Below are 23,387 nucleotides of genomic sequence, written 5' to 3' on the forward strand. Positions count from 1 at the left end.
GACATGGAAGAAGGTATACATTTTGGAAGAGTCTAGGTTTTCTTCATGCGGAAGGCCTTAATTGTAACAAATCAACCTCTGTTGGCCAACAATTTAGGATTTTGAAATGAATACCTTGTTTGACATTTGAAATTAATATGCTTCAGTTCATTTGCTTCCTGTGTTGTAGGTTAAAGTTCTTCTTGGCCACAGGGTGGTTCAAGTTGCTTGTGGAAGCAGAGATGCTCAGACTCTGGCTTTGACAGATGAGGGTAAGAAAATCATTTAGGATTCTTGTTGTCCCAGAAAACTGGTTCTGCCTGGTGTGCAACACCCAATAAACCACACACCAAGGTGGAGATTTGCAAAAGCTTTATTCTGATCATAAGAAAGGACACAGGGGGATCATTCCCACTAGGCCTGTGCAAAGATCACTCTATCAATAGTACAGTTTTTATGGATACTTCTCTATAAGCCCACTTTAAGCCAATTTCTCCTATGACCTTACCAAAGTTTGTTAATATTGCTTAGCTCGCATTTGCAATGTCTAGCAATCATCAGCACATTTGCCCCTAATTTCCAGTAACAAGTAGCACAGCATACCATAATGAGTGCATTAGCCCCAAAAGTTCCTCTTTTCTCAAACTGTTGCCTTTGATATATCTATAAAACCTATATATATATTTCAGCATAATCATCTGTTCCCTGTTCTTGTGACCCTCAGGTTTCCTGTGCACACAATTGGCATGTTCTTAGGATTTTACTAGCTAAGGTGCTTCTATTACTTCTCATACACTAGCAAATGTCTGCAAATACTAATTCTCTATAAAGACTACAATTTTAGGGGAGGGGTCGTTTGCCTTTTCCTTCATTTCTGCATTATGGATGTATCACACTTGCAGTCTTTAATGCAGGTCTGTTTTACTAGGTCTAGTATTTTCCTGGGGAGATGGAGATTTTGGAAAACTGGGTCGAGGAGGAAGTGAAGGATGCAACATTCCTCAGAACATTGAAAGGTTGAATGGACAGGGAGTTTGTCAAATTGAGTGTGGAGCTCAGTTCTCTTTAGCTCTTACGAAATCTGGAGTAGTGTGGACATGGTATGTCATGTATAACATTTAAAGTAATTATATAAACTTAAATACGCAAATATTCTTTTCATTTTGGATTTCTTACCTAATCATCTTAGACTGAACTAAATTTGTAGGAAAGGCAGAATAGAAATAGTGAATATTTTATAACAGAAATGGCGCACACTGTTCATGAGATTAATTATTTACTATCAAGAATCTGAGATGTCAGCTTCTTCTGTGAATGTTTTCTATGCAGAATTAAAGAGGACATAAATTTAATTGGCTTTATTAAAATCCATCATTTCACTACTAGTTTTTTGCTCTAATACATGAGATGACCTTCATTTATACACCTTCATGAAAAATATAAGATGAATGTGTTTTTTAAATCTGTAAGCAAAAATTTTACCCTCATTTGAATGTCCTCTCATTCCCTTCTGTTCAGGTGTAAAACCACTTGTACAAATAAATAAATAAATAAATAATTGAATGGAATGGGGAAGGAAGGTTTGGATAAAGTATGGGGAAACCATTACAAGATCCCAGCTTTACTTATTCCTTATTTCCCTTCCACTCAAGGACCAGCAGAAATCTTTATTTTTAATTCTAGCTTTTCATTTATGTTTGCTTTAAATATTAATGATATATAGGGGCTCTAAAATTAAAATTTGCTATCTTTAGGGGCAAAGGAGACTACTTTAGACTAGGACATGGCACTGATGTTCATGTACGAAAACCCCAAGTAGTAGAAGGTCTGAGAGGAAAGAAGATAGTACATGTAGCTGTGGGTGCTCTCCACTGCTTAGCCGTTACAGACACTGGACAGGTAAGGAAAAAAATCAATTTACTTTGAAAAATATTATTTGGCAGTAAAACTCCATTTAAAACAACAACCACAATAGAGTAACTTTCCTTCTTGAGGAGCTAATTAAGCTTTCAGCTATAAATGGGGGGGGGGGGTCACACGCTCGATTTGATTTTTCTATCTGGCCGGTGGTTGGATGATCTGGGTGGGGGCTCTCCAATTGTTATGCCCCTGTCATGGACCGATCATCATCTCCTGCGTCTGGTCTTCCATTTTGCCAATCCCCGTTGTGGGGCTGTTGAACCAACTAGATGGTTCTGCCCCAGGCGCCTAATGGACCCTGAGCGGTTCCAGGCGGCCCTTGGGTCCCCACCTGCCGCCTTAGTTCACAGCTCGGCCAAGGCCCTAGTGGAAGCCTGGGAAAAGGCAGCCACTGAGGCACTCGACCAAGTTGTACCCATGCGGCCCCTGACCCGGTGCAGATCCCAGTGGGCTCCGTGGTTTTCTGCGGAGCTCCGGGAGATGAAGCGTCGGAGACGGGGCCTAGAGAGCTGTTGGAGGTCCAGCCGGTCTGAATCCGACCGATTGTGACTAAGGTCCTTCACTAGGTCTTATCTCGCGGCGATGAGGACAGCGAGGTCAAACTACTTTGCTGCCCTCATCGCGTCCGTAGATAATTGCACGGCCACCCTGTTTAGGGTGACTCGCTCCCTCCTGAACCAGGAGGTGAGGGAGGAGCCCTTGCAGGGGCGTGCCGAGGAGTTTAGCCAGCATCTGTCGGACAAAATCGCTCGGATCCGGACCGGTCTGGCCTCCGACTGGGCAGAGTCTGATGGTGAGAACATGGGTGGTCTTGTCGATGTCATCTGGGAGGAGTTCGACCCTGTGACTCCGGAAGAGGTGGACAGGATTATGGGGAGGCTGAGCTCCACCACGTGTTTATTGGACCCATGCCCCTCCTGGCTGGTTTATTCGGCTCGGGAGGGGACACGAGGCTGGCTCCAGGCAGTGATAACTGCTTCTCTGAATGAGGGTAGTTTTCCCGCCGCCTTGAAGGAGGCGGTGGTGAGACCCCTCCTCAAGAAGCCTGCCCTGGACCCAGCTGTTTTAAACAACTTTCGTCCAGTCTTCAACCTTCGCTTTCTTGCGAAGGTTGTTGAGAGTGTGGTGGCACAGCAGCTCCCTCTGTTCCTGGAGGAAGCTGATTATCTAGACCCGTACCAATCGGGCTTCAGGCCCAGGTACAGCACGGAAACGGCATTGGTCGTGCTGGTGAATGATCTCTGGCGGGCTCGGGACAGAGGTTGCTCCTCTGTCCTAGTCCTATTAGACCTCTCAGCGGCTTTTGATACCATCGACCATGGTGTCTTACTGCGGCGTCTTCGGGGGTTGGGAGTGGGAGGCACCATTTTACGATGGTTCTCCTCCTACCTCCTGGGACGTTCGCAGTCGGTGTTGGCAGGAGGGCAGAGGTCGGCCTCGAGGCCTCTTGTTTGTGGAGTTCCTCAGGGGTCGGTCCTCTCGCCTCTCCTGTTCAACATCTATATGAAGCCGCTGGGTGAGATCATTCGTGGTTTTGGGGTTGGGTATCATCAATATGCTGATGATACCCAGCTTTTTATTTCTACCCCAAACCACCCCAGTGATGCCCTCTCCGTGATGTCCCGTTGGCTGGAGGCGGTCCGGGTCTGGATGGGGAGGAACCCTGACAAGACTGAGTGTCTGTGTGTGCCAGCGTCTCGGGAAATTCAGAATATTCCATCGTTAATTATGGGGGGTGAGATATTACCCCCCGTAGATAAGGCTCGCAACTTGGGTGTCCTCCTAGATTCACGGCTCTCCTTGGATGATCATATAGGAGCTGTGACTAGGGGGGCCTTCGCCCAGGTTTGCCTGGTGCGTCAGTTGCGGCCCTATCTAGACCGGGATGCCTTGCACACAGTCACTCATGCACTCGTGACCTCCCGTTTGGACTACTGCAATGCTCTCTACATGGGGCTGCCCTTGAGGACTACTTGGAGGCTCCAGCTGGTGCAGAATGCAGCCGCGCGAGTGGTGGTGGGGGCTTCCCGATACTCCCATGTAGCACCTCTACTCCGTGAGCTGCATTGGCTTCCGGTTGCCCTCCGGGTAAGATTCAAGGTGCTGGTTACGACCTATAAAGCCCTAAATGGCATGGGTCCGGGTTACTTACGGGAGCACCTGCTGCCGGCATCAACTTCCCTTCGTCCAGTGCGCTTCCACAGAGAGGGCCTCCTTAGGGTGCCGTTGGTCAAAGAGTGTCGACTGGCGGCCCCCAGGGGGAGGGTGTTCTCTGTGGGCACGCCAGACCTTTGGAACCGTTTACCGGTGGAGCTCTGGACGGCTCCCGACCTTCGCTCCTTCCGACGTGACCTAAAAACATATTTATTTGAACAAGCCGGCCTGGTCTGATGGGTTTAGGGGTATTTTAACGTTTTGTATTAATTTATTGAATTGGGCTGTTGTATTTAATATTTTTTAATTTTTATATATTGTATTTTATTGTATTGCCCTGTACACCGCCCTGAGCCCTTCAGGAGAAGGGCGGTATAAAAATTAAATTAAATTAAATAATTAAATTAAATTAAATTAAAAATAAATAAATAAATAAATAAATACATAGATACATACATACATACATACATACATACATAAGTATGGAATATAGCAATAAAATGGTCTGATTAATGATTGCCACTATTGAATATTTTTTCTTTTTCCCTCCTCCTGATTAAGCATCAGTCCCCCTTTTTAATAGCATTATAAGATATTGTAAAAATTTTAAACTTTTTTATAGCTAAAATACATATGTCAGATTTTTTGCTGTGCAGTTCATTATAAAAACCTAAATAAATTCACATTTTGGAATTTGTCAAGATATTTTTGCCTAAGCTATCAGTTCATTCCATTATAGACTTAAATATTATAAAACAAAGATATTTACTGATTAATCTTCTTTCTCTTAATTATAGGGATTCAAAGTGCTATTAAATGAAACAGAAACCTAAAAAACATAATATTTTTTTTAAAAACCTCAGTAAATTAAATAGCAAATAAAGCAGGAATATCATGTTCTATTAAAAGGAGATTTTCATCTTTTTGAAGTGTGCAGTCAAAGCCCTGTTAGGAAATACAGTTCTCCAGAAATTACCATAGCCGAAAAGATATGCTGTTCAGATATGAGTAAACACTACTCTGTGAAGAAGTGCTGGATTAAGTAGTTTAACATTTTTCCTGACATTATTATTGGGGGGAGGGCCTTCTCTGTGGGGGCTCCGGCTTTATGGAATCAATTGCCGGTGGAGCTCCGGATGGCACCAGACCTTCGAACTTTCCGTCGGGGCCTGAAGACCCATCTGTTCGAATTAGCTGGTCTGGCCTGATGGGGGATTATGGGCTTTTAATTGTTTTTAATCTGCACTTCTGTTTTTAATTGGGCATGGATTTAATTCTTTTTAATTTTTGTATAGTGTTTCTTATGTATGCCCTGTGAACCGCCCTGAGTCCCACCAAGGAGAAGGGCGGTATATAAATCAAATAAACTATTAAACTATTAAACTATTATTCATACATGCTTAATTTGCATTTGAATTTATTTGCATTTTTGGCAGCCAGTAGTCTTATCTATACAGATCATTCCTATTCTGTAATTTGTTCTAATATTGATTAATAGGAAATAAAAGATTTTGTTTTAGCATTATTTGCATGCCATTTTTATAAAAACTGAAAATTATTCCTGTTCTATGAGATATTTCCCATGCTTTTTGTTTGCTATCCAGCTAAAATAATAAAAGCTTTTAAAACGTGTGATACTAAAGTCCTTAAACAATTAGTCTGTGCAGTACAGTGAAGAGGCTAAATTATCTCCTATGTACATACACGCATGTGGAAGAAGTAACCACATGTTAAATATTAAATGAATTACGTAATGATTTGTCCTAAATATTTTGAGAGTAGCATATGTATGCTACAGGAAAGAGTGATGTACAAAATTATTTGATTTATTGGCAGGTATATGCTTGGGGTGATAATGATCATGGACAGCAAGGCAATGGAACTACTACAGTCAACAGAAAGCCCACTCTGGTGCAGGGATTAGAAGGCCAGAAAATAACCCGTGTTGCATGTGGATCTTCTCATAGCGTGGCTTGGACAACAATGGATATTGCTACACCATCTGTTCATGAACCAGTTCTCTTTCAAACTGCAAGAGATCCTTTAGGCGCATCTTATTTGGGTACCATAAAGTTTAACCTTTCTTTCCTTAAAGATATAAATAAGTGGGGCAAGTTTTAGCTTAAGAAGAAACAATCATAAAGTTCTTACTAGTATTGTGTGATGTTCCATTAAATTTGAAGCATAGCTTACCCTCTTATAGAATTCATCTAGAGAAATAATTACGGTATGTATGATATTAATATATTTTGTAAGGATAAGATTTGATGACATTTATCAGAAAATGGTGTAAGCAGAATTCAGCCTTCAGTATTTGTTTTATTCTATAATAAATCATCTTCCACGCTGGTTGAGCTTGAAGAACTTCTTTATTCTCTAGGTGTTCCATCAGATGCCGATACTTCTGCCTCTAGTAACAAAATCAATGGTACGAACAGCTCTAAATCTAACCGACCTTCACTTGCTAAGATTCTTTTGTCATTAGATGGAAATCTTACTAAGCAGCAGTCATTATCTCATATACTGACAGCACTACAGATCATGTATGCTAGGTAAGCATGTATATAAAGATATATATGTAAATGCAATTAGAAATTATCAAGTTGCTCAAGAGTATTAGCTTTGATTAAGTACATGTAGGAATTTTGAACAAAAATTTCTTATTTAATAAAAACATAAAAACAAAATATTTTGAGATAGCTTTTATATGTCCTTGTAGCAGTACAAAGTAGTCTACCTATGCTGCTTCTGTGGATTGCAGAATTAGGGCTTTTCAACCAGTGGTACGGGTACCACCTGTGGTACATTGGCACCTAGCAGGTGGTACGTGACCATCCTAGAAAAGTGGTAGTGGGGGAGGGGAATGAGCTGAACTGGTGGTACCACTGCAGAAGCCTGAGCGAGAGATCGCTGGAGCTGCAGGGCTGTCAGGGCTCAGCGGAAGAGCCAGGATCAGCGCCAGGCTCCAGCTGGAGGTCGGTGCTGATCCCGGCGCTTCTGCTGAGCCCAGAAGAAGCACCGATCAGCTGGAATGTTGCAGCATCTCCAGGGTCTTGTGATTTACATTCAGATGCTTGGCAACTGATTCATATTTATGATGGTCACAGTGTCCCAGGGTCAAGTGAAGTGACCAAAACCTGCTGTAACCACCCAGCAAAGAGGGGGAAATAAAAAACAAACATCTCCACACCCCACCCCCGCTGCCAATCCTCAACAGAAATGCTCACAACAATGAAAACCTCGGACAGGGTGGGCAGGCAGGTGTCTTGGTTGGCTGTGGTTTGGGGGGCACTTTTTTTCAGTGCCATTGTAACTTCAAACAGTCACTAAGTGAACTGTTGTAAGTCGAGGACTACCTGTACTTCATCACTTTTTTCCTTTTTTTTTTTTGGTCCTCAAGTTTTTGACACCTTGCTAGGCAACTGGTGGTACTCGGATGTTGCCATATCCTAAAAGTGGTACAATGGGTGAAAAAGTTGAAAAGCCCTGATATATATTGTATTGATTTATTCTTGGATCTGATGTTTTTAAAATCATAGTTGAGCATATTGCAGTGAAAGTATTGATAGATCATTTAAATTTTGAGCTTGAAAATATTTGTAAAACTTTGAAGTCCTTTACTGTGCTTTAAATAATAAAATTTTGGAAAAGAAATGATAGCTAAATATATCTACAGTATATTAAACTCTTCGATGGAAATGTGTGGGATCAGAAACTTCTTTGTGTATCTGTATGTATATGAATTTTGCTGATAGATAGTCACAATCCCAAACTACTATATCAAATGTAATAAAAAAAAGAATAATAGGTAAAATAGTGAAGATAGCACCTCTTCTGCCATATAGTATAAGACAGGGCTTTTCAACCTTTTCACAGATTGTACCAATTTTAGGGCATGACAATATTTAAGTAGCACCAGTGCTTAGCAAGGTGTCAAAAACTTGATGACTAAAAAAAGGGGGGGGGGAATTTTGGGTTTTACTGATTAGATTCATTTGTTGTTATAGAAATGGCTAGTTTATAATATTATGGAAAAGTAAAAAGCTGAGGTTCAATCTTAATGTTTCCTTCTACTGCAACAGAGGAAGTCTGTTCTTTTTCCCTTCTCCCCCTCACTTTTCCCCCCTTTTTCCTCCCCACTGTGTCTTACTATTTGCTTTTGTATTTTTGTATTTTATTCTATAATCTAATAAAATATTACAAACTGTAGAAAAAAAGTTAAAAAGTACCAGTTTTAATTTCTTTGGTGGCTGTTCCTTTGCTGAATCACTTTCCCTTTGCACTGACAAATCTATGATGAATTTATCCATGTTTATTAATATACACCATTACCAGCTAGTTCAGGGGTCTTCAAACTTGGCACTTTTAAGACTTGTGAACTTCAACTCCCAGAATTCCTCAGGCATCATGTCTGGTTGAGGAATTCTGGGAGTTGAAGTTCACAGGTCTAAAAAGTTGCTAAGTTTGTAGACCTCTGAGCTAGCTGGTTGCACTTCTTCCTCTCTCCCTTCTGAGCTCTTTCCACAGTGCAGTAAGAATGCACTCCCCCCCAATCCCTTCCTTGTACCCTTGAAGACACGGTAATCAAGTGCAAAGCAAGAAAGGCTCACAAAATAAAGAAACACATAAATTCCTGGGTTATCACGTGTCACAATGTTGCAATCCGAGACTGAAAGGCTCTGGCAATTGTGAAATTGCCCTAAATTAAGTCTGTTTACCTTCAAAGAAAACTTTCTAAAAGCCATAGACAGACTCAAGATAAGGGGGCTAAAACTAATTACATTTATTTAAAGGGATTAAACGTATGGAAGTCAACACTTCGGACTTATTGCTAGCCTAAAATACAGACTAAAATATTCCAATAACCAAAGCACACAAACCGAGCCTCTCTGAATTACAAAACGCTGTAAAATCTACAAAAATCCTTATGGTAACCCAATCAAGCCGCCAGTTGATCCAGAACTAAATAAACCCACCTCCTTTCCGACATGCTTGTCTGTCAGTTTTTCATTTCATCAGCACTGATTGCATTCTCCTGTCTAGAGAAAATGAACCAGGGGACCTTTTCTTCCAGCAACAACTGCTGCTTATTCCCTGTCCCTGTTTCCTCCCTGCCTGCTGAACTCCTCTTTCCCTGTGGTTTTTTTCCCCTTTCCCACCCAAACCACTTCCTTTTATAACCTCTCCTCCTCCCTGCCTTTTCTTCAGTTCACCTCCAGCTCCGTGCTGCTTCCGGAAGCGCCAATCAGCAGGAGTCAATCAGCTGGAGCCCTGCTGGCTCCTAGGGCTTTTGCCCAACCCAGACAGCCATGTAGCTGCAGCTGCCTCTCCTTCAGGTTTGGGTCGCTTTGGCTCATTCCCCTCCCCTGCTACACTTCTCTAGGATGGTTGTGTACCACCTGCCACGTGGCAAAGTACAACAGGTGGTAGGCGTACCGCCGGTTGAAAAGCCCTGGTATAAGATACCTGTACAATGCAATGGGAGAATCTGTTGAATATTTTTTCTTTTGATTTAGGGATGCTGTGGTTGGAGCACTGATGCCTGCAAGTATGATTGCACCAGTGGAGTGTTTATCCTCATCTCCTGCACCACCTGCAGACCTTGCTTCCATAGACAGTGTTCCTAGCCTGGATGAAAGCATGTTAGCAATTGATACAGAGGAGAGGCAAAGCCCAACATCTTGGCAAGACAGGAGGGTGGAGGTAATCTTTTCTCAGATATATGTATGGTAAAGATACTTACCATACTTAGAAGTTGCAATCTACCCTGTATGCTTTAAAACCAATTGTGTAGGACAAATCACTCCCCTCCTACAATAATTTGTAGTTTAAATATCTAGGCCAGAAAGTTTCAAAAAAGAGAATCTGATTTGAAAAGATCACTAAAATAAGTAACAAGGCATTCAAGATTATTCTAGTTGGGGGCTGTTTATTGTTATATTTGTTTTGATTTGGGGGGTACAGAAAAAAATATAGGTGGTCATTAAATGTTAATGCAAGACTTTATTTCATCAGTGGGGCATTTCCAAAGTCCTTATCAGGCTCTCTTTTATTAGACCTATGCTGTTCTGCTTATGTAGGTGGCTTCTGCAGAAGATGCCTTGACTCCCTCTGCTTTGACACCCACTGCTGCAGCAGCCTCATCTCGTCCTTTCATTCCTGTCACAGATGATCCTGGAGCAGCCAGTATAATAGCAGAGACAATGACCAAAACCAAAGAAGTAAGATCCTCATTTGTACTGATTACACACTTAACTAGATTTTCTTCAAAAGTAATTGAATATAGATGAAGATTGAGAGATTTGTGGTAAATATCTAAAGAAATATGTCAATGCTTACTGACCAGATATTGTAGACTCTGTTCTGTAATTATAACAAAAAGCATTTACCTGTTTACAACATTTAATTTAAAGTGAATTAATAACATTCTGTAGAGCTGTCAAGTAACTAATTGTTTTTACCATCTTCCACTAATAATAATTCAGCTTCAGAAAAAATATTTCCTATTAGCAGTTCCTAAATTTAGCTTCTCTACAAACTTTCTGTGTATTTTGAAATGCTAAAACTTTGACAGTTAAATCAGCAGTAAGTTTCTAAAGCTATATAAATCAAAACTAAACATTAACATGTTGAGAATTTGTACTTTTCTCTTTTCACATCATTATGGTACTCTGCCTTGTCTTCATTTTAATCTTGAAGGATGTAGAAAGCCAAAGTAAAGTCTCTGGGCCAGAGCCTCAGTACTTGGATGAATTCACCAGTCTCCTGGTACCAGATGATACCCGAGTCATCGTTGACCTATTGAAGTTGGCTGTATCAGGACGTGCTGGAGAGAAGGGGAAAGATGTTCTTTCTGCTGTGCTGTCTGGCATGGGTACTGCTTATCCTCAGGTAAGTTAAATTGTTGCTGCATTATTTATTCTGTACTTGTTGCTATTTAGTTGAACAGACTGGATGGTTTGGGGTGAATTCTTTAATTTGGATTCCTGCATTGAATACAGGGATGAACAATGTCATAAATGTCTATTATTATCTACTATTCTATTCAGCATTTATATGAAAAGGTTGGGAGAAATTAGCAGGTGCTTGGAAGTGAAGGACCATTATTCTTTTGATCTAGCTGCATTATTCCTTGCTATCTTTCTCTAAGAAAGCAGTAGATTTGTATTACTGGTGCTTGTTCAGTAAGGATAAGCAAGCCAAAGTTAAGATCAGATGATCTGGAAGTGTTCTTAATAAATAAATAATGGGTTGCAGGATATATTTTATACCATAGTCTCTCGAGGCTGAAGGATGCCAGTGATGAATAATATTTCATTCTGTTCCTGATGGAGTTGTACCGTTTTTGGAAGAGCTCCTTGAACTTGGATTTTCGTATTGTGTGTAGCAAAAATTTTATTTGAATAGTTTTGCAATAGTTGAATTGTCAACAGTTGGCCATGCGTTGGTTACATTCAGCTATATTTTGAGCATTCAGTAATTTGCATTTGTGCAGATTACAGCAGCTTGTTCACTAACTTAGTTCCACCATCAGGAATGTATTATCATATGGTGAAAGACATCTGTTGGTTTTTAGTTATTTCTAAGCACAACTTAAGATGTAGAACAGTAGAACACTTAAAGCTTTAGCCTTTCTAGACATCCTATCAAGATATTAAATCAGTAGTACCCCTTTAAGATCTCACTTCTTGGCAGGAATATAGGAGAGGGTGATTTTCTATATTGTTCCAAGAAAAGGAGATTTGCATTTATCCCCTAGTCTTTCTGCTTTTAAGAATAAAAGCTTAATTTTTCCTCTTCAGCTAAGTATTTTCAGTTAATTTTAATAATAGTTTTTTAAAAAATTAATAGTTTGGTGCTTTTTTTTGTTTAGTTGTTCAGTAGGCAGATAGGGACGCGGTGGCTCAGTGGGTTAGGACACTGAGCTTGTCGATCAGAAGGTCGGCAGTTTGGTGGATCAAATCCCGAGTGCCGCGTAGCAGAGTGAGCGCCTGTTACTCGTCCCAGCTTCTGCCCACCTAGCAGTTCGAAAGCACGTAAAAATGCAAGTAGAAAAATAGGGACCACTACGGTGGGAAGGTAACAGCGTTCCGTGCTAGTCATGCTGGCCACATGACCACGGAGATGTCCTCGGACAAGCGCTGGCTCTTCGGCTTTGAAACAGAGATGAGCACCGGCCCCTAGAGTCGGAAACGACTAGCACGCATGTGCGGGGGAACCTTTACCTTTACCTTTAGGCAGAAAGCCAGGATCTAAATCATATTTAGATAATAAAATGATAAAAAAAGTTTATGATTGATAATTTGTAAGTCATTTTGTCTGAAGATTAGAGTTAAAAGAAAAGCTTTAAGTAAATACCTGTATATTTTCAGGTGGCTGATATGTTGTTGGAACTGTGTGTTACCGAGTTGGAAGATGTGGCAACTGATTCACAAAGTGGTCGTCTCTCTTCTCAGCCAGTGGTGGTAGAAAGTAGTCATCCATATACTGATGATACTTCTACCAGTGGCACTGTTAAAATACCAGGTACTAAAATATTTTAAAGAGTATCCTGAAATCAGACATAGGATATGTACTACCATTGTAAGTTATATTGGGAATATATAGTAGTTTCAGCTTTGATGAAAGGGATTCAAAATATTTAAATTGTTGTTAAGGTCATATAATACATACTTGATCAGCCCAGGACACAGAGTTCTAAGATACAGCAGAAGAGCATGCATAATGTTATGCAATATAAGGATTCTTACATTGTACCATAATGATGCTGTTGCAGTGCTAGATTAATTTAGAAGCAGTGTTCCTGTATCTATTAAAATTCTTTCAATTATCTTGGTTCAATAAAATCATATTGCAGATTAAGACTAGCACAATTAAAGAATTGGAGTAGTGGTTCCAAGCTATGTGCACTTCAATTATTATTTTGCAATTACCGTAAGTTTCAGATATTGAGCATGAAAGGCTTAATTATGTTGCCTGAAAATATAGTTAAATCCAACCGAACAATGAATATAGAATTTAAAGAAAACAAATCTTCTTTCTCCTCCTCCTTCATCTGAGTCTTTTGATTTTACTTTGATGATTCATTCTTTAGGTGCTGAAGGTCTTAGAGTAGAATTTGACCGCCAATGCTCCACAGAACGACGCCATGATCCTCTAACTGTCATGGATGGAGTCAACCGGATAGTTTCTGTGAGATCAGGTAATGAAATATGTGTATGACATTTTAAGTAAGAAAAAGGTTTTTTTGTGGATGAACTTCATGTTGAAGGTACGTAAATGTAACAGAAATTTAAATAAATAAAAATGTTTAATTCAGCTACATTTCATAAATTAAAAGTATAAATTCTCCCCCTTTCCTCGCATCCCCATATTACATTGTACTTTCTGGAATTTTTCTCTTATTTAAATTTCTTGAACCACCTATTTTTGTTGTTCCCAATTTTTAATGTTGATGTCATTTTCTAATTATGCTTTGCAAAACTTGTATTTGGGGAAGATGTTCTGAAATGGAGCAATCGTTTTGGGCCTGGGCATCCCTTCTAAACATTTTAATGGCTTGGGTCCGGGATATCTGAGGGAACACCTGCTGCCGGCATCAAGTTCCCTTTGTCCAGTGCGCTCCCACTGGGAGGGTCTTCTCAGGGTGCCACCGGTAAGAGATTGCCGGCGGACGACACCCAGGGATAGGGCCTTCTCAGTGGGGGCGCTTGCCCTTTGGAACCAGCTGCCAGTGGAGCTGAGGACTGCCCCCGACCTCCGTTCATTTCGCCAGGACCTGAAGACCTGGCTCTTCGAGCTCTCTGGCCCAGGCTGAGGATTAATTTATTGTAATTGGGGTTTTACTTATACAGGGATAAATTTAATCTTTTTTAAACTTGGTTTTTTAACTTTTGTATTTTTGGTTTTTAATTACCCTGTAAACCGCCCTGAGTCCTCCGGGAAAGGGCGGTATATAAATGTAATAAAATAAATAAATAAATAATGTTCTCCCTCAGTGTCTCAGGAAAAAAATATCCAATCTGATTGGATTGTTATATAATGACCTGCTGCTGTTGGAGTTGTGATCTTCGGTGAAGATGAAAAGTTATGATTGGAGGATCATCATTATGTATTGTACTGTTTTATGTGGCAGAGCGCAAACAATAGATTTTCTTCCTGAACAAGTCAAAGATTAAATTGACTACTTTATCTAAAAATTTCAGGTCGTGAATGGTCTGATTGGTCTAGTGAACTGCGCATTCCAGGTGATGAATTAAAATGGAAATTTATCAGTGATGGCTCTGTGAATGGATGGGGTTGGCGCTTCACAGTTTATCCCATCATGCCAGCTGCAGGTGAATCACATGTATTGTTTCAGGATAGAAATATTTTTCTGTATTGGCATATTTGTTCTTTTCATTTTTCACTTAAGTTATTAGCAAGCAGCTTAAATAGCTGAAAAAAGACATAAAGATACTATGGTTGGTATCTAATTTATAAAATGATAAACTAAGCCAGCTTTTTATCCATTGATGGCAGCCATATGTCTGTGATAAAAGATTCCTTTTTACATACAAATAAAGCATTAAATGAGATTGTAATCATTGTAGATATGGTTGGAGTTTACACAAATTGTTTAGTTGCTGTTATCTTTCATTCACTTTCCCAACACAGTTCAGCTGTGTTTTATTTCTCTAGATATAAGCACTAATTTTTGATTGGAAAATGGCTAATATTTTGGACTTTTTCCTACAGGTCCAAAAGATCTTCTTTCAGATCGCTGTATTCTTTCTTGTCCGTCAATGGATTTGGTAACATGTTTACTGGATTTCCGTTTGAATTTTGCTTCTAACAGAAGCATAGTTCCCCGCTTAGCAGCTTCATTGGCTGCGTGTGCTCAGCTGAGCGCTCTAGGTGAGTTCAGGTTTCTATTGAGTTTGATTTCTGATACTGAAAAACTGTTTCTTAAGCCTGTGTGCATTTTCTGTATATCTTGTAGCTGCTGGCCACAGAATGTGGGCTTTACAGAGACTACGAAAGTTACTGACTACTGAGTTTGGCCAATCAATTAATATCAATCGAATCCTAGGAGATAATGATGGTGAAGCACGAACTATGGTAAAAATACCAAGCCTTCCATTATTAGTATCATAAATTCTAGTAATTGCTGTCATGCTGGCTTAAATCCTAGAGATAAAGATATAAGTCCTAAATCTCCCTCTCTCTGTGTTTCTTTTTCTCATTTCTTAAGCTGTACAATTGAGTGATGTTTTGATTTCAGAATGTATGTGGGATCATCTGGATATCTAAAGGAGATGGGTGGTTAAGAAATATGAAGCATAAATAAATACAAATAAATTTGGCTGATTTAACTAAGCTTGACAAATTTTACTTGGATACAAGCTTTGTCAAATATTCCTTTATGTTTCCAATTCTTGGTATAAATTATGGAAGGCTATAATGGATAATATTTTCAAACTAGATAATTACTGTATCTTTCGTCTGTAAGATATAGCTAATATGCAACACTAGAAAACCATCACTGCTATCTAATCCTTTTGTTTTTTTGTGTGTATGTATGTGTCAAGAGTTTCACTGGCAGTGCCTTAGCTGCCCTAGTTAAAGGTCTTCCTGAGGCTTTACAGCGGCAGTTTGATTATGAAGATCCCATTGTCAGAGGGGGCAAACAACTGCTTCACAGTCCGTTTTTTAAGGTAATTTAACATTGGGTGCAAAAGATTTAAAAGTCAGAAATGGGAATCCTTTAGCATTGCTTGTAGGCATATCTGAATCTGAATATATAGTAAAATTACTTTGATTAAAATGAAGAATGCAACAAAGCTAGTCATGGCCTTTAAAATAGTCAGTTCTTTTTCTTTCATGTATGAACCAAGTTGCTATTCTTTAAATAAAGAGCAGTGCAATAATTGAAGAATTAAAATCTTTCAATTTTATACTTTTATTGTTAATTGTTTCAATGTATTTCAATGCACCAAAGTAGTTTCTTATTTAATTAACTGAATTATTGCATCCTTGCCATAATATTTACTAGTACTACTAACTCCTCCACCTCCAGTAATAATAAAATGAAGCCAAGGAGAAGCCAGTAATAGTATCAAAGTGAGGGGTCCAAACGAAAGTTGAAAGTTTGTTCTTTTGAACTCACTGTTTTTATTTGTATAGGTGCTTGTAGCCCTTGCTTGTGATCTGGAATTGGATACTCTTCCCTGCTGTGCAGAGACACACAAATGGGCTTGGTTTAGAAGATACTGCATGGCTTCCAGAGTTGCTGTAGCCCTTGATAAAAGAACACCACTGCCTCGCCTCTTTCTTGAAGAGGTACTGGTTTAACATAATGCTTGTTTAGTAGGATATTTAAATGTTGGTTCTTAAAACAATGCACAAAAAGCTGTTCTATAAATACACATTTAAATCAGTTATCCACATTATATTGGATAAAGACTATGAGGATATATGTGAAGTCTGTCAGTATTAGACCCGTTGCCATAATTTGCCCTATTTCATAATGGGATTTTAAGACTATAAATTCAAAAGTTCAAACAACATTCAAGTTCAACTGATCACAAAATACCATAATTGAAATTATAGGTTGCCAAGAAAATTCAAGAATTAATGGCAGATCATGAAAATATTGATATTCTGCACGAGAGTCATGAAGTTTTTAAAAGAGAACAAGATGAACAACTTGTACAGTGGATGAACAGGTTCTTTGGAGCTATATTTTTTGGGGTGGGGTGGAGAAACTTTTGATAAACAATATTCCATTTCTAAATATGTAAAGATTTGGGATTTTAGGGAATTTTACCTGGTCAAACTACTTGTTTTTTCTTTCAACAGGAGACCAGATGACTGGACACTTTCTGCAGGAGGCAGTGGAACAATATATGGCTGGGGCCATAACCACAGAGGACAACTTGGGGGTATAGAAGGAGCAAAAGTCAAGGTTCCTACACCATGTGAAGCTCTTGCTACGCTTAGACCAGTACAGTTAATAGGTGGTGAGCAGACACTTTTTGCAGTGACTGCTGATGGGAAGGTAAGGAGCGTATTTATGTATAAAATCTCTCCTCTCCTCTCCTCTCCTCTCCTCTCCTCTCCTCTCCTCTCCTCTCCTCTCCTCTCCTCTCCTCTCCTCCCCTCCCCTCCCCTCCCCTCTTCTCTCCTCTTAATGTAATCTAATAATATTCATGTGTGAGAAATTCATACAAGTAACACATTTTTTATTTTAGCTCTATGCCACAGGATATGGTGCAGGTGGAAGACTTGGAATTGGGGGGACAGAGTCTGTTTCTACTCCCACATTACTAGAATCCATTCAGCATGTGTTTATCAAGAAAGTTGCTGTGAATTCTGGAGGAAAGCATTGTCTAGCATTGTCTTCAGAGGGAGAAGTTTATTCTTGGGGTGAGGCAGAAGATGGCAAACTGGGCCATGGCAACCGAAGGTAGCACAATTTTATGAGTAATATCATATATGTTCCATAGATATGTAAAATCCTAAAGCAATTTAATGTAGTAGTTAAAAGTGCTGGATTAGAAGCCTGGAGATGAATTCTAATCCTGTTTTAGGTATGAAATTCATTTGGATCATTGAGGATTAGTCACTCTAGAAATCAATCAATCATTTCTGAAAATGTTGTCCCAAACACTGCAGGACTTGTTTCTGTGTTCACAGGAGTCAGAATTTACTTGATAGACCATATGAGCAAAGCAGTGAAGCTGCAGTGTTTATAATAAACCAAAGAATAGTTTAGCAAGAAATGGAAAACTCTAATACCCCAATTGGGTTAGACATTATTTCATGGTGCAGGTTTGAATTACACCTACCATTAATCTGTGCCAGGGATTTTGAAGTAGTAGGCATAGTTCAGAATGTAGCAAATGCATTTGAGAGAAAGAGGGAAGCTGGGAGTATGGAATTGCAATGGCTTATCACCGGATTTTTCCCCCACAAGTTCAGAATGGAACAAAACATGAAAGCTCTGTATAATCCTTTAAAGGCAGCAAAAGGTGTGTAAGGATTATTTATCTTGAAAAGTCTCAAACTTTGTTTTAACTGTTCCAGTTAACGTTATACAATGAAGGGTCACCTTGCAGTCCACAATGTATTTACTAACGTATTGCCCTTTATGCTTTACAATTATTTTGTTTAGTCCTTGTGATCGTCCTCGAGTAATTGAATCTTTGCGGGGCATAGAAGTTGTTGATATTGCTGCTGGTGGAGCACACAGTGCATGTATTACTGCTGCAGGAGATCTTTATACATGGGGCAAGGGAAGATACGGACGTCTTGGTCATGGGGACAGTGAAGATCAGTTGAAACCTAAGCTGGTGAGATGGTGTTCAAGTTGCAAATCAGAATACAATATTGAAATGAATACCACATCTAAAAGTTAATATGCCATATGTTCCTGTTTCATGAAATGCATGTGAATGCTCAAACCTTTCCGAATGGTGTGTAATATGTAATGTACCACTGTACCACTGTACTCAATGTTATGTACAGAAGACCTACATGAATGTGTGTCAGGACCCACCCCAAACCACGTCTTAGGAAGACAAAACTCTTGGAGCCAAATCTTAGTCCAAAAGGAATCTTTACTATGACATGCTTGGTTGTAGGAGGCGAGACAGGACTTAATATTTCCACGATGTAAACCCTTATAAAGAGTTCCCGGTTTAATCCCCCTTAATCCCCATTTGGTCAGTCCCCCATCCTTCCTCTCGTATCATCCATCTCGTGGGAAAAAGGAAGTTAGGACCCTTTTGTTAATTGCTGTCTTCCGTGACAAAAGCCAGATGCTAGCCCCCCCTTTTGTTTCCCCAGTTCAAAAGGCTTCTCCTTTCCTTTGAAATGCCTATTGCCAGTTCAATACACATCTATCCTCTTCTCTTCGGGAGATGGCAGAATCCATGGGATATGTTTGAAACATTCCATTTATGAATGTGATATAAATGGATTCTGACAGTCCGCTCTCCTTAGAAAAAAGATGTGTCCATCTGTAGGGGGAGAAAAGAAAAGAGAAGAAAAAAACATGTGTAAATGTTAACTCGGTTTGTTTGGATATTCTGTATGAAATCTCTTAAGCAGCTTTGGTGCTTTAACGTGGTGTTTGCTGACCCATTCATTTTCTGAGGAGGGGAGGTGTTTCCAAGCCACTAGATATTGAGTTGTTCCATGATGTTTCCTGGAATCCAGAATTTCCTTCACCTCGAAATGTTGTTCTCCTTCCACCATGATGGGAGGTGGTGGTGGAATTTTTGTTCGTAGGGGAGATTGTTGTTCTCTCTTTATTAGACTGCAGTGAAAGATTGGGTGTATTCGTCTAAGATTTTTAGGTAGTTCTAATTCAACTGTTACTGGGTTTATGATTCTTTTAATTGGAAAAGGTCCAATGTATTTTGGTCCTAGTTTTTTACAGGGTTGGAGAGACTTAAGGTATTTTGTAGACAGATATACCATCTCTCCCACCTTGAACGGTGTGGGATCGGATCTTTTCTTGTCTGCCTGTGTCTTGTGTGCCAATCTAGCCTCTGTTAATGCTTTTCTGACAATAGGCCAGGTGTATTGTAACTGAGCAATCCATTCCTTTAGTTCTGGAATTACCGGTTCTTTTGGAGTTAGATCAGGTATGGGGTTGAAGCTCTGGCCTGTGGCTACTTGAAAAGGAGTGTAACCTGTGCTGGAGTGAATTGCATTGTTATATGCCACTTCTGCAAAAGGCAGCAGGTCTGTCCAATTGTTCTGCTGAAAATGTACATAACATCTTAAATATTGCTCAAGTACAGAGTTAGCCCTTTCTGCTTGCCCGTTACCCTGAGGGTGATGATTAGATGTCAGTCCTTGGGTAGTTCCTAACAGAGATAAAAATTCCTTCCAGAATGCTGAGGTAAATTGCACCCCCTGTCAGATATGATGCGTTGTGGTGCCCCATGCAATCTGTAAATCTGTTGTACAAAAAGTTTTGCTAATGCTTTTGCAGTTGGAATTTTTGGGCAAGGTATGAAATGGACTTGTTTAGAGAACAGATCAGTAACAGTCCAGATAACTTTGTTTCCGTTGCTTTCTGGTAGTTCCACAATAAAATCCATGGCTATTTCTTTCCATGGGGCTGAGGGATTCGCCACTGGTTGTAACAGTCCTGGCGATTTCCCTTGTAACCTCTTGGCCATTGCGCAAATTTGACAACTACCCACATAGTTTTCTATGTCCTTTTTCATAGATGGCCACCAAAATTGCCTTTTAGTTAAGTGTAAGGTTTTTACAAAGCCAAAGTGTCCTGCTGATTTTGTATCATGGCACAGTTGCATGAAATTGATTCTCTGTGTGGCCGGTATATATAGCTTCTCCCCCACCCATGGCAGTCCATCTTTAATTGTGCACACATGTTTATTTTTCTGGAACCATTCATCACTTTCCAAAGATTTCCTGAATTCTATTCCAGTTTGGCTATCTACCTTCGGCTTCATTTTTTCTTGTGCCCTGGTGGTGACTGGTGCTGCCAGTTGTTGTTCCGGTACAAGTGGTTTAAAGTCAGTAACTCTTGTGCTGTTATATTGGGGCATGCGGGATAATGCATCTGCCAGGAAGTTCTTTCCCCCCGGTAAGTGTTTGAGAGTGAAATTGAATCGGTGAAAGTGTTGGGACCAGCGGGCTTGCTTAGGAGTGAGCTTCCTGGGCGTTTTTAGTGCTTCTAAATTTTTGTGGTCAGTCCAGACCTGGAAAGGTATTTTATTTCCTTCCAAAAATTTACGCCACGTTAATAATGACCACCTTAATGAGAATGCTTCCTTCTCCCATATTGGCCATCGTTGTTCAGTTTCTGTAAGTTTCCTGGATGTATATGCGCAAGGTTGCAACGCCCCCTCATCATTTTCCTGTAGTAATACGGCTCCGACTGCTACGTCACTCGCATCTGCCTGTATTACAAAAGGTTTGTTGGGATCTGGGTGTTTAAGTACGGGTTCCGCAGAAAAGAGTCTCTTTAGCCTCTCAAATGCTGCTTGACATTCCATTGACCATTTTAGAGGCTGGCTGGGTTTCACGGGTGACCCCCCCCCTTCATTTTCAACAAATTTGTGAGGGGCATGGCTATTTGGCCAAATGCAGGGATGAATTGGCGGTAGAAATTTGCAAACCCCAGGAAACTTTGCAATTGCTTCCGTGTGCGGGGGGGTGCCCACTCTAGTACTGCCCTGACCTTCTCTGGGTCCATTTCGATGCCCTCTGGGGATATGCGATATCCCAGGTAGTCGATTTTTTCCTGATGGAATTCACACTTCGATAATTTAGCATATAAATGGGCAGCTCGCAATTTCTTCAGGACTGCTCTGACTAGTTTGATATGTTCCTCTTTGGTTTCTGTGAAGATAAGGATGTCATCGAGGTAAACCAGGACCCCCTTATATAGGTGCTCTCTCAGTACGTCATTAATTAATTGCATAAAGACTGTGGGGGCCCCTTGCAGTCCAAATGGCAATACTTTGAATTGATAGCACCCCATTGGGCAGTTGAATGCAGTTTTCCATTCGTCTCCTTCCTTAATCCTAATACGGTAGTATGCTTCCCTCAGGTCTACTTTGGTAAAAATCTTTCCTTTCGATAGGTGGGACAGCATATCCTTCATTAGGGGAAGGGGGTACAGATTACATTCACTAATTGTGTTCAAATTTCTATAATCCACAACCAAACGGAAAGACCCATCCTTCTTCTCCCTGAACAGAACCGGGGCGGCTACTTTGGGTTTGGCAGGCTCAATAAATCCTCTTTCTAAGTTTTTCTTTATGAATCTTTCCATTTCTGCCATTTCCCTTGGGCTCATGGCATACATCCTGGGTTTTGGGAGTTTTGCCCCAGGTTTGAATTCTATGGTGCAGTCTGTGGGGCGGTGGGGGGGGAGCTCATCTGCTCTTTCCTCACTGAAAACCTCAGCCAGGTCCCTGTATTCCTCCGGTATCTCTGTTAGCCCCTTCTCTTCCCCCACTGCTGCTGTTTCCTCCCTCTGGGTTGGGGGGGTGTTTGGGGGTTTTACGTTTTCCTGTTCCCCTTTTGGGAAGTTGAGTTCTGCAGTCCTCCAGTTTATCCCGGGGTTCCATTTCTTCAGCCATTCCAGTCCTAAAATCATTGGGCATTCCATGCCTGGGGCCACTATAAATGTTATGTCTTCCTCATGGGACCCCAGGGACATGTGGAGTGGTAGAGTGGCTAGGGTAGCTGGTCCCCCCCCCTGCTATAGACCTGTCTAATTGACTGAAGGAGATTGGTTGTTTTAGCCTCCTCACTGGGATGCTCAGTTCCTCCACCAGCGTTGGGCTGATGAGGCAGCGGATGCAGCCAGAGTCTATCAGAGCTTTTATTTCATTGGCTTTTGGTGCAGAGGAAGCTAATATAGTCACTGTCTTAAGTATGGGTGGAAGAGGTCCACTTACCAAAGGTTCTCCCTCTGAGCTGTCTTCCGAGGTGTCCACCGCCCCTGCAGTGTAGGCCGGAGTCCAATCCCAGGTTTTGGCAGGAATTGTGGACTCTACAGCCTCTGTCTCCTTCATGGAAGATTCTTTTGGGTTGCCTTGAGACTTCCCCATCTTTTTGGAAGATGGTGCCTCTGTTTTGCGTGGAGGGGCTTTCGAACGACATTCTGCAGCACGGTGGCCCTCTCTCCCGCAATTGAAACATCCCTTTGATTTTTTAGCCGTGGCCGGTGGGTTTTCCCCCTCACATGTTTGCTCGAGTGGCGGGCGGCCCCATGGTTTTCCTCTGCGTTGTCTTTTCAATAGGTCTATTTCCACTTCCTCTGCCAGGACATACCAGTCATCGAGATGGTAGGGGTCTCCCCGAGGCAGGCAAGCGTCATACAGGTCGTAGTTTAGACCGTCTTTGAAATGGCTGAGGAGGATGTCTTCTGGCCAGTTCTGCTTGCTGGCGATGGCTCGGAATTCTTGGGTATATTCGGCCACTGTTCTCCTGCCCTGCCTCACCGTCTTGATTCTCTCCCGGGCCTTCCGGTCAGCCAAAGGGTCCTCGAATCATCGCCTCAAGGATGACATGAATCGGTTGAAGTCGTTGAGTTCTGGGGCGTTGGAGTCATGCAGGTTCACCACCCAGTCTGCAGCCGTCCCGTCCAGGGCAGATTGCACAATTCGGATGCGTGTTTTGTCACTGGGGATGTCCCGTCCGTACTCTTCCATGTAGCTGAGGACTTGGGTTAGGAAAAATCCCAGTCGTGATGGCTCCCCCTTGAATTTTGCATCCAGGGATGGGAATCTTTGGCTGGATCGTTGTCTGCGCCGCAGAGTGTATCGCTCCTCATCTCGATCCCTGTCTGTGGGTCTGGG

At 41.0% G+C, this 23,387-nt stretch overlaps 1 protein-coding gene across 1 annotated transcript in view; it reads left to right on the forward strand.

The window, feature by feature from the left end:
• The window catches only part of HERC2 (HECT and RLD domain containing E3 ubiquitin protein ligase 2), a 166,135-nt gene that overhangs the window by 126,133 nt on the left and 16,615 nt on the right, over positions 1 to 23,387 (forward strand). Inside the window, exons 62-80 of the mRNA XM_083361535.1 lie at positions 170 to 251; positions 908 to 1,079; positions 1,734 to 1,878; positions 5,890 to 6,115; positions 6,434 to 6,605; positions 9,570 to 9,756; positions 10,134 to 10,274; positions 10,753 to 10,944; positions 12,426 to 12,579; positions 13,148 to 13,255; positions 14,259 to 14,390; positions 14,791 to 14,949; positions 15,035 to 15,153; positions 15,624 to 15,749; positions 16,219 to 16,374; positions 16,645 to 16,760; positions 16,894 to 17,092; positions 17,286 to 17,500; positions 18,209 to 18,386. Of these exons, the coding sequence (XP_083217661.1) occupies positions 170 to 251; positions 908 to 1,079; positions 1,734 to 1,878; positions 5,890 to 6,115; positions 6,434 to 6,605; positions 9,570 to 9,756; positions 10,134 to 10,274; positions 10,753 to 10,944; positions 12,426 to 12,579; positions 13,148 to 13,255; positions 14,259 to 14,390; positions 14,791 to 14,949; positions 15,035 to 15,153; positions 15,624 to 15,749; positions 16,219 to 16,374; positions 16,645 to 16,760; positions 16,894 to 17,092; positions 17,286 to 17,500; positions 18,209 to 18,386 (2,979 nt within the window). The remainder of the gene's footprint in view (positions 1 to 169; positions 252 to 907; positions 1,080 to 1,733; positions 1,879 to 5,889; positions 6,116 to 6,433; positions 6,606 to 9,569; positions 9,757 to 10,133; positions 10,275 to 10,752; positions 10,945 to 12,425; positions 12,580 to 13,147; positions 13,256 to 14,258; positions 14,391 to 14,790; positions 14,950 to 15,034; positions 15,154 to 15,623; positions 15,750 to 16,218; positions 16,375 to 16,644; positions 16,761 to 16,893; positions 17,093 to 17,285; positions 17,501 to 18,208; positions 18,387 to 23,387) is intronic.

Source organism: Vipera ursinii, assembly GCF_947247035.1.
Source record: "Vipera ursinii genome assembly, chromosome: 4".
NCBI classification, from domain to species: Eukaryota; Metazoa; Chordata; class Lepidosauria; order Squamata; family Viperidae; genus Vipera; species Vipera ursinii.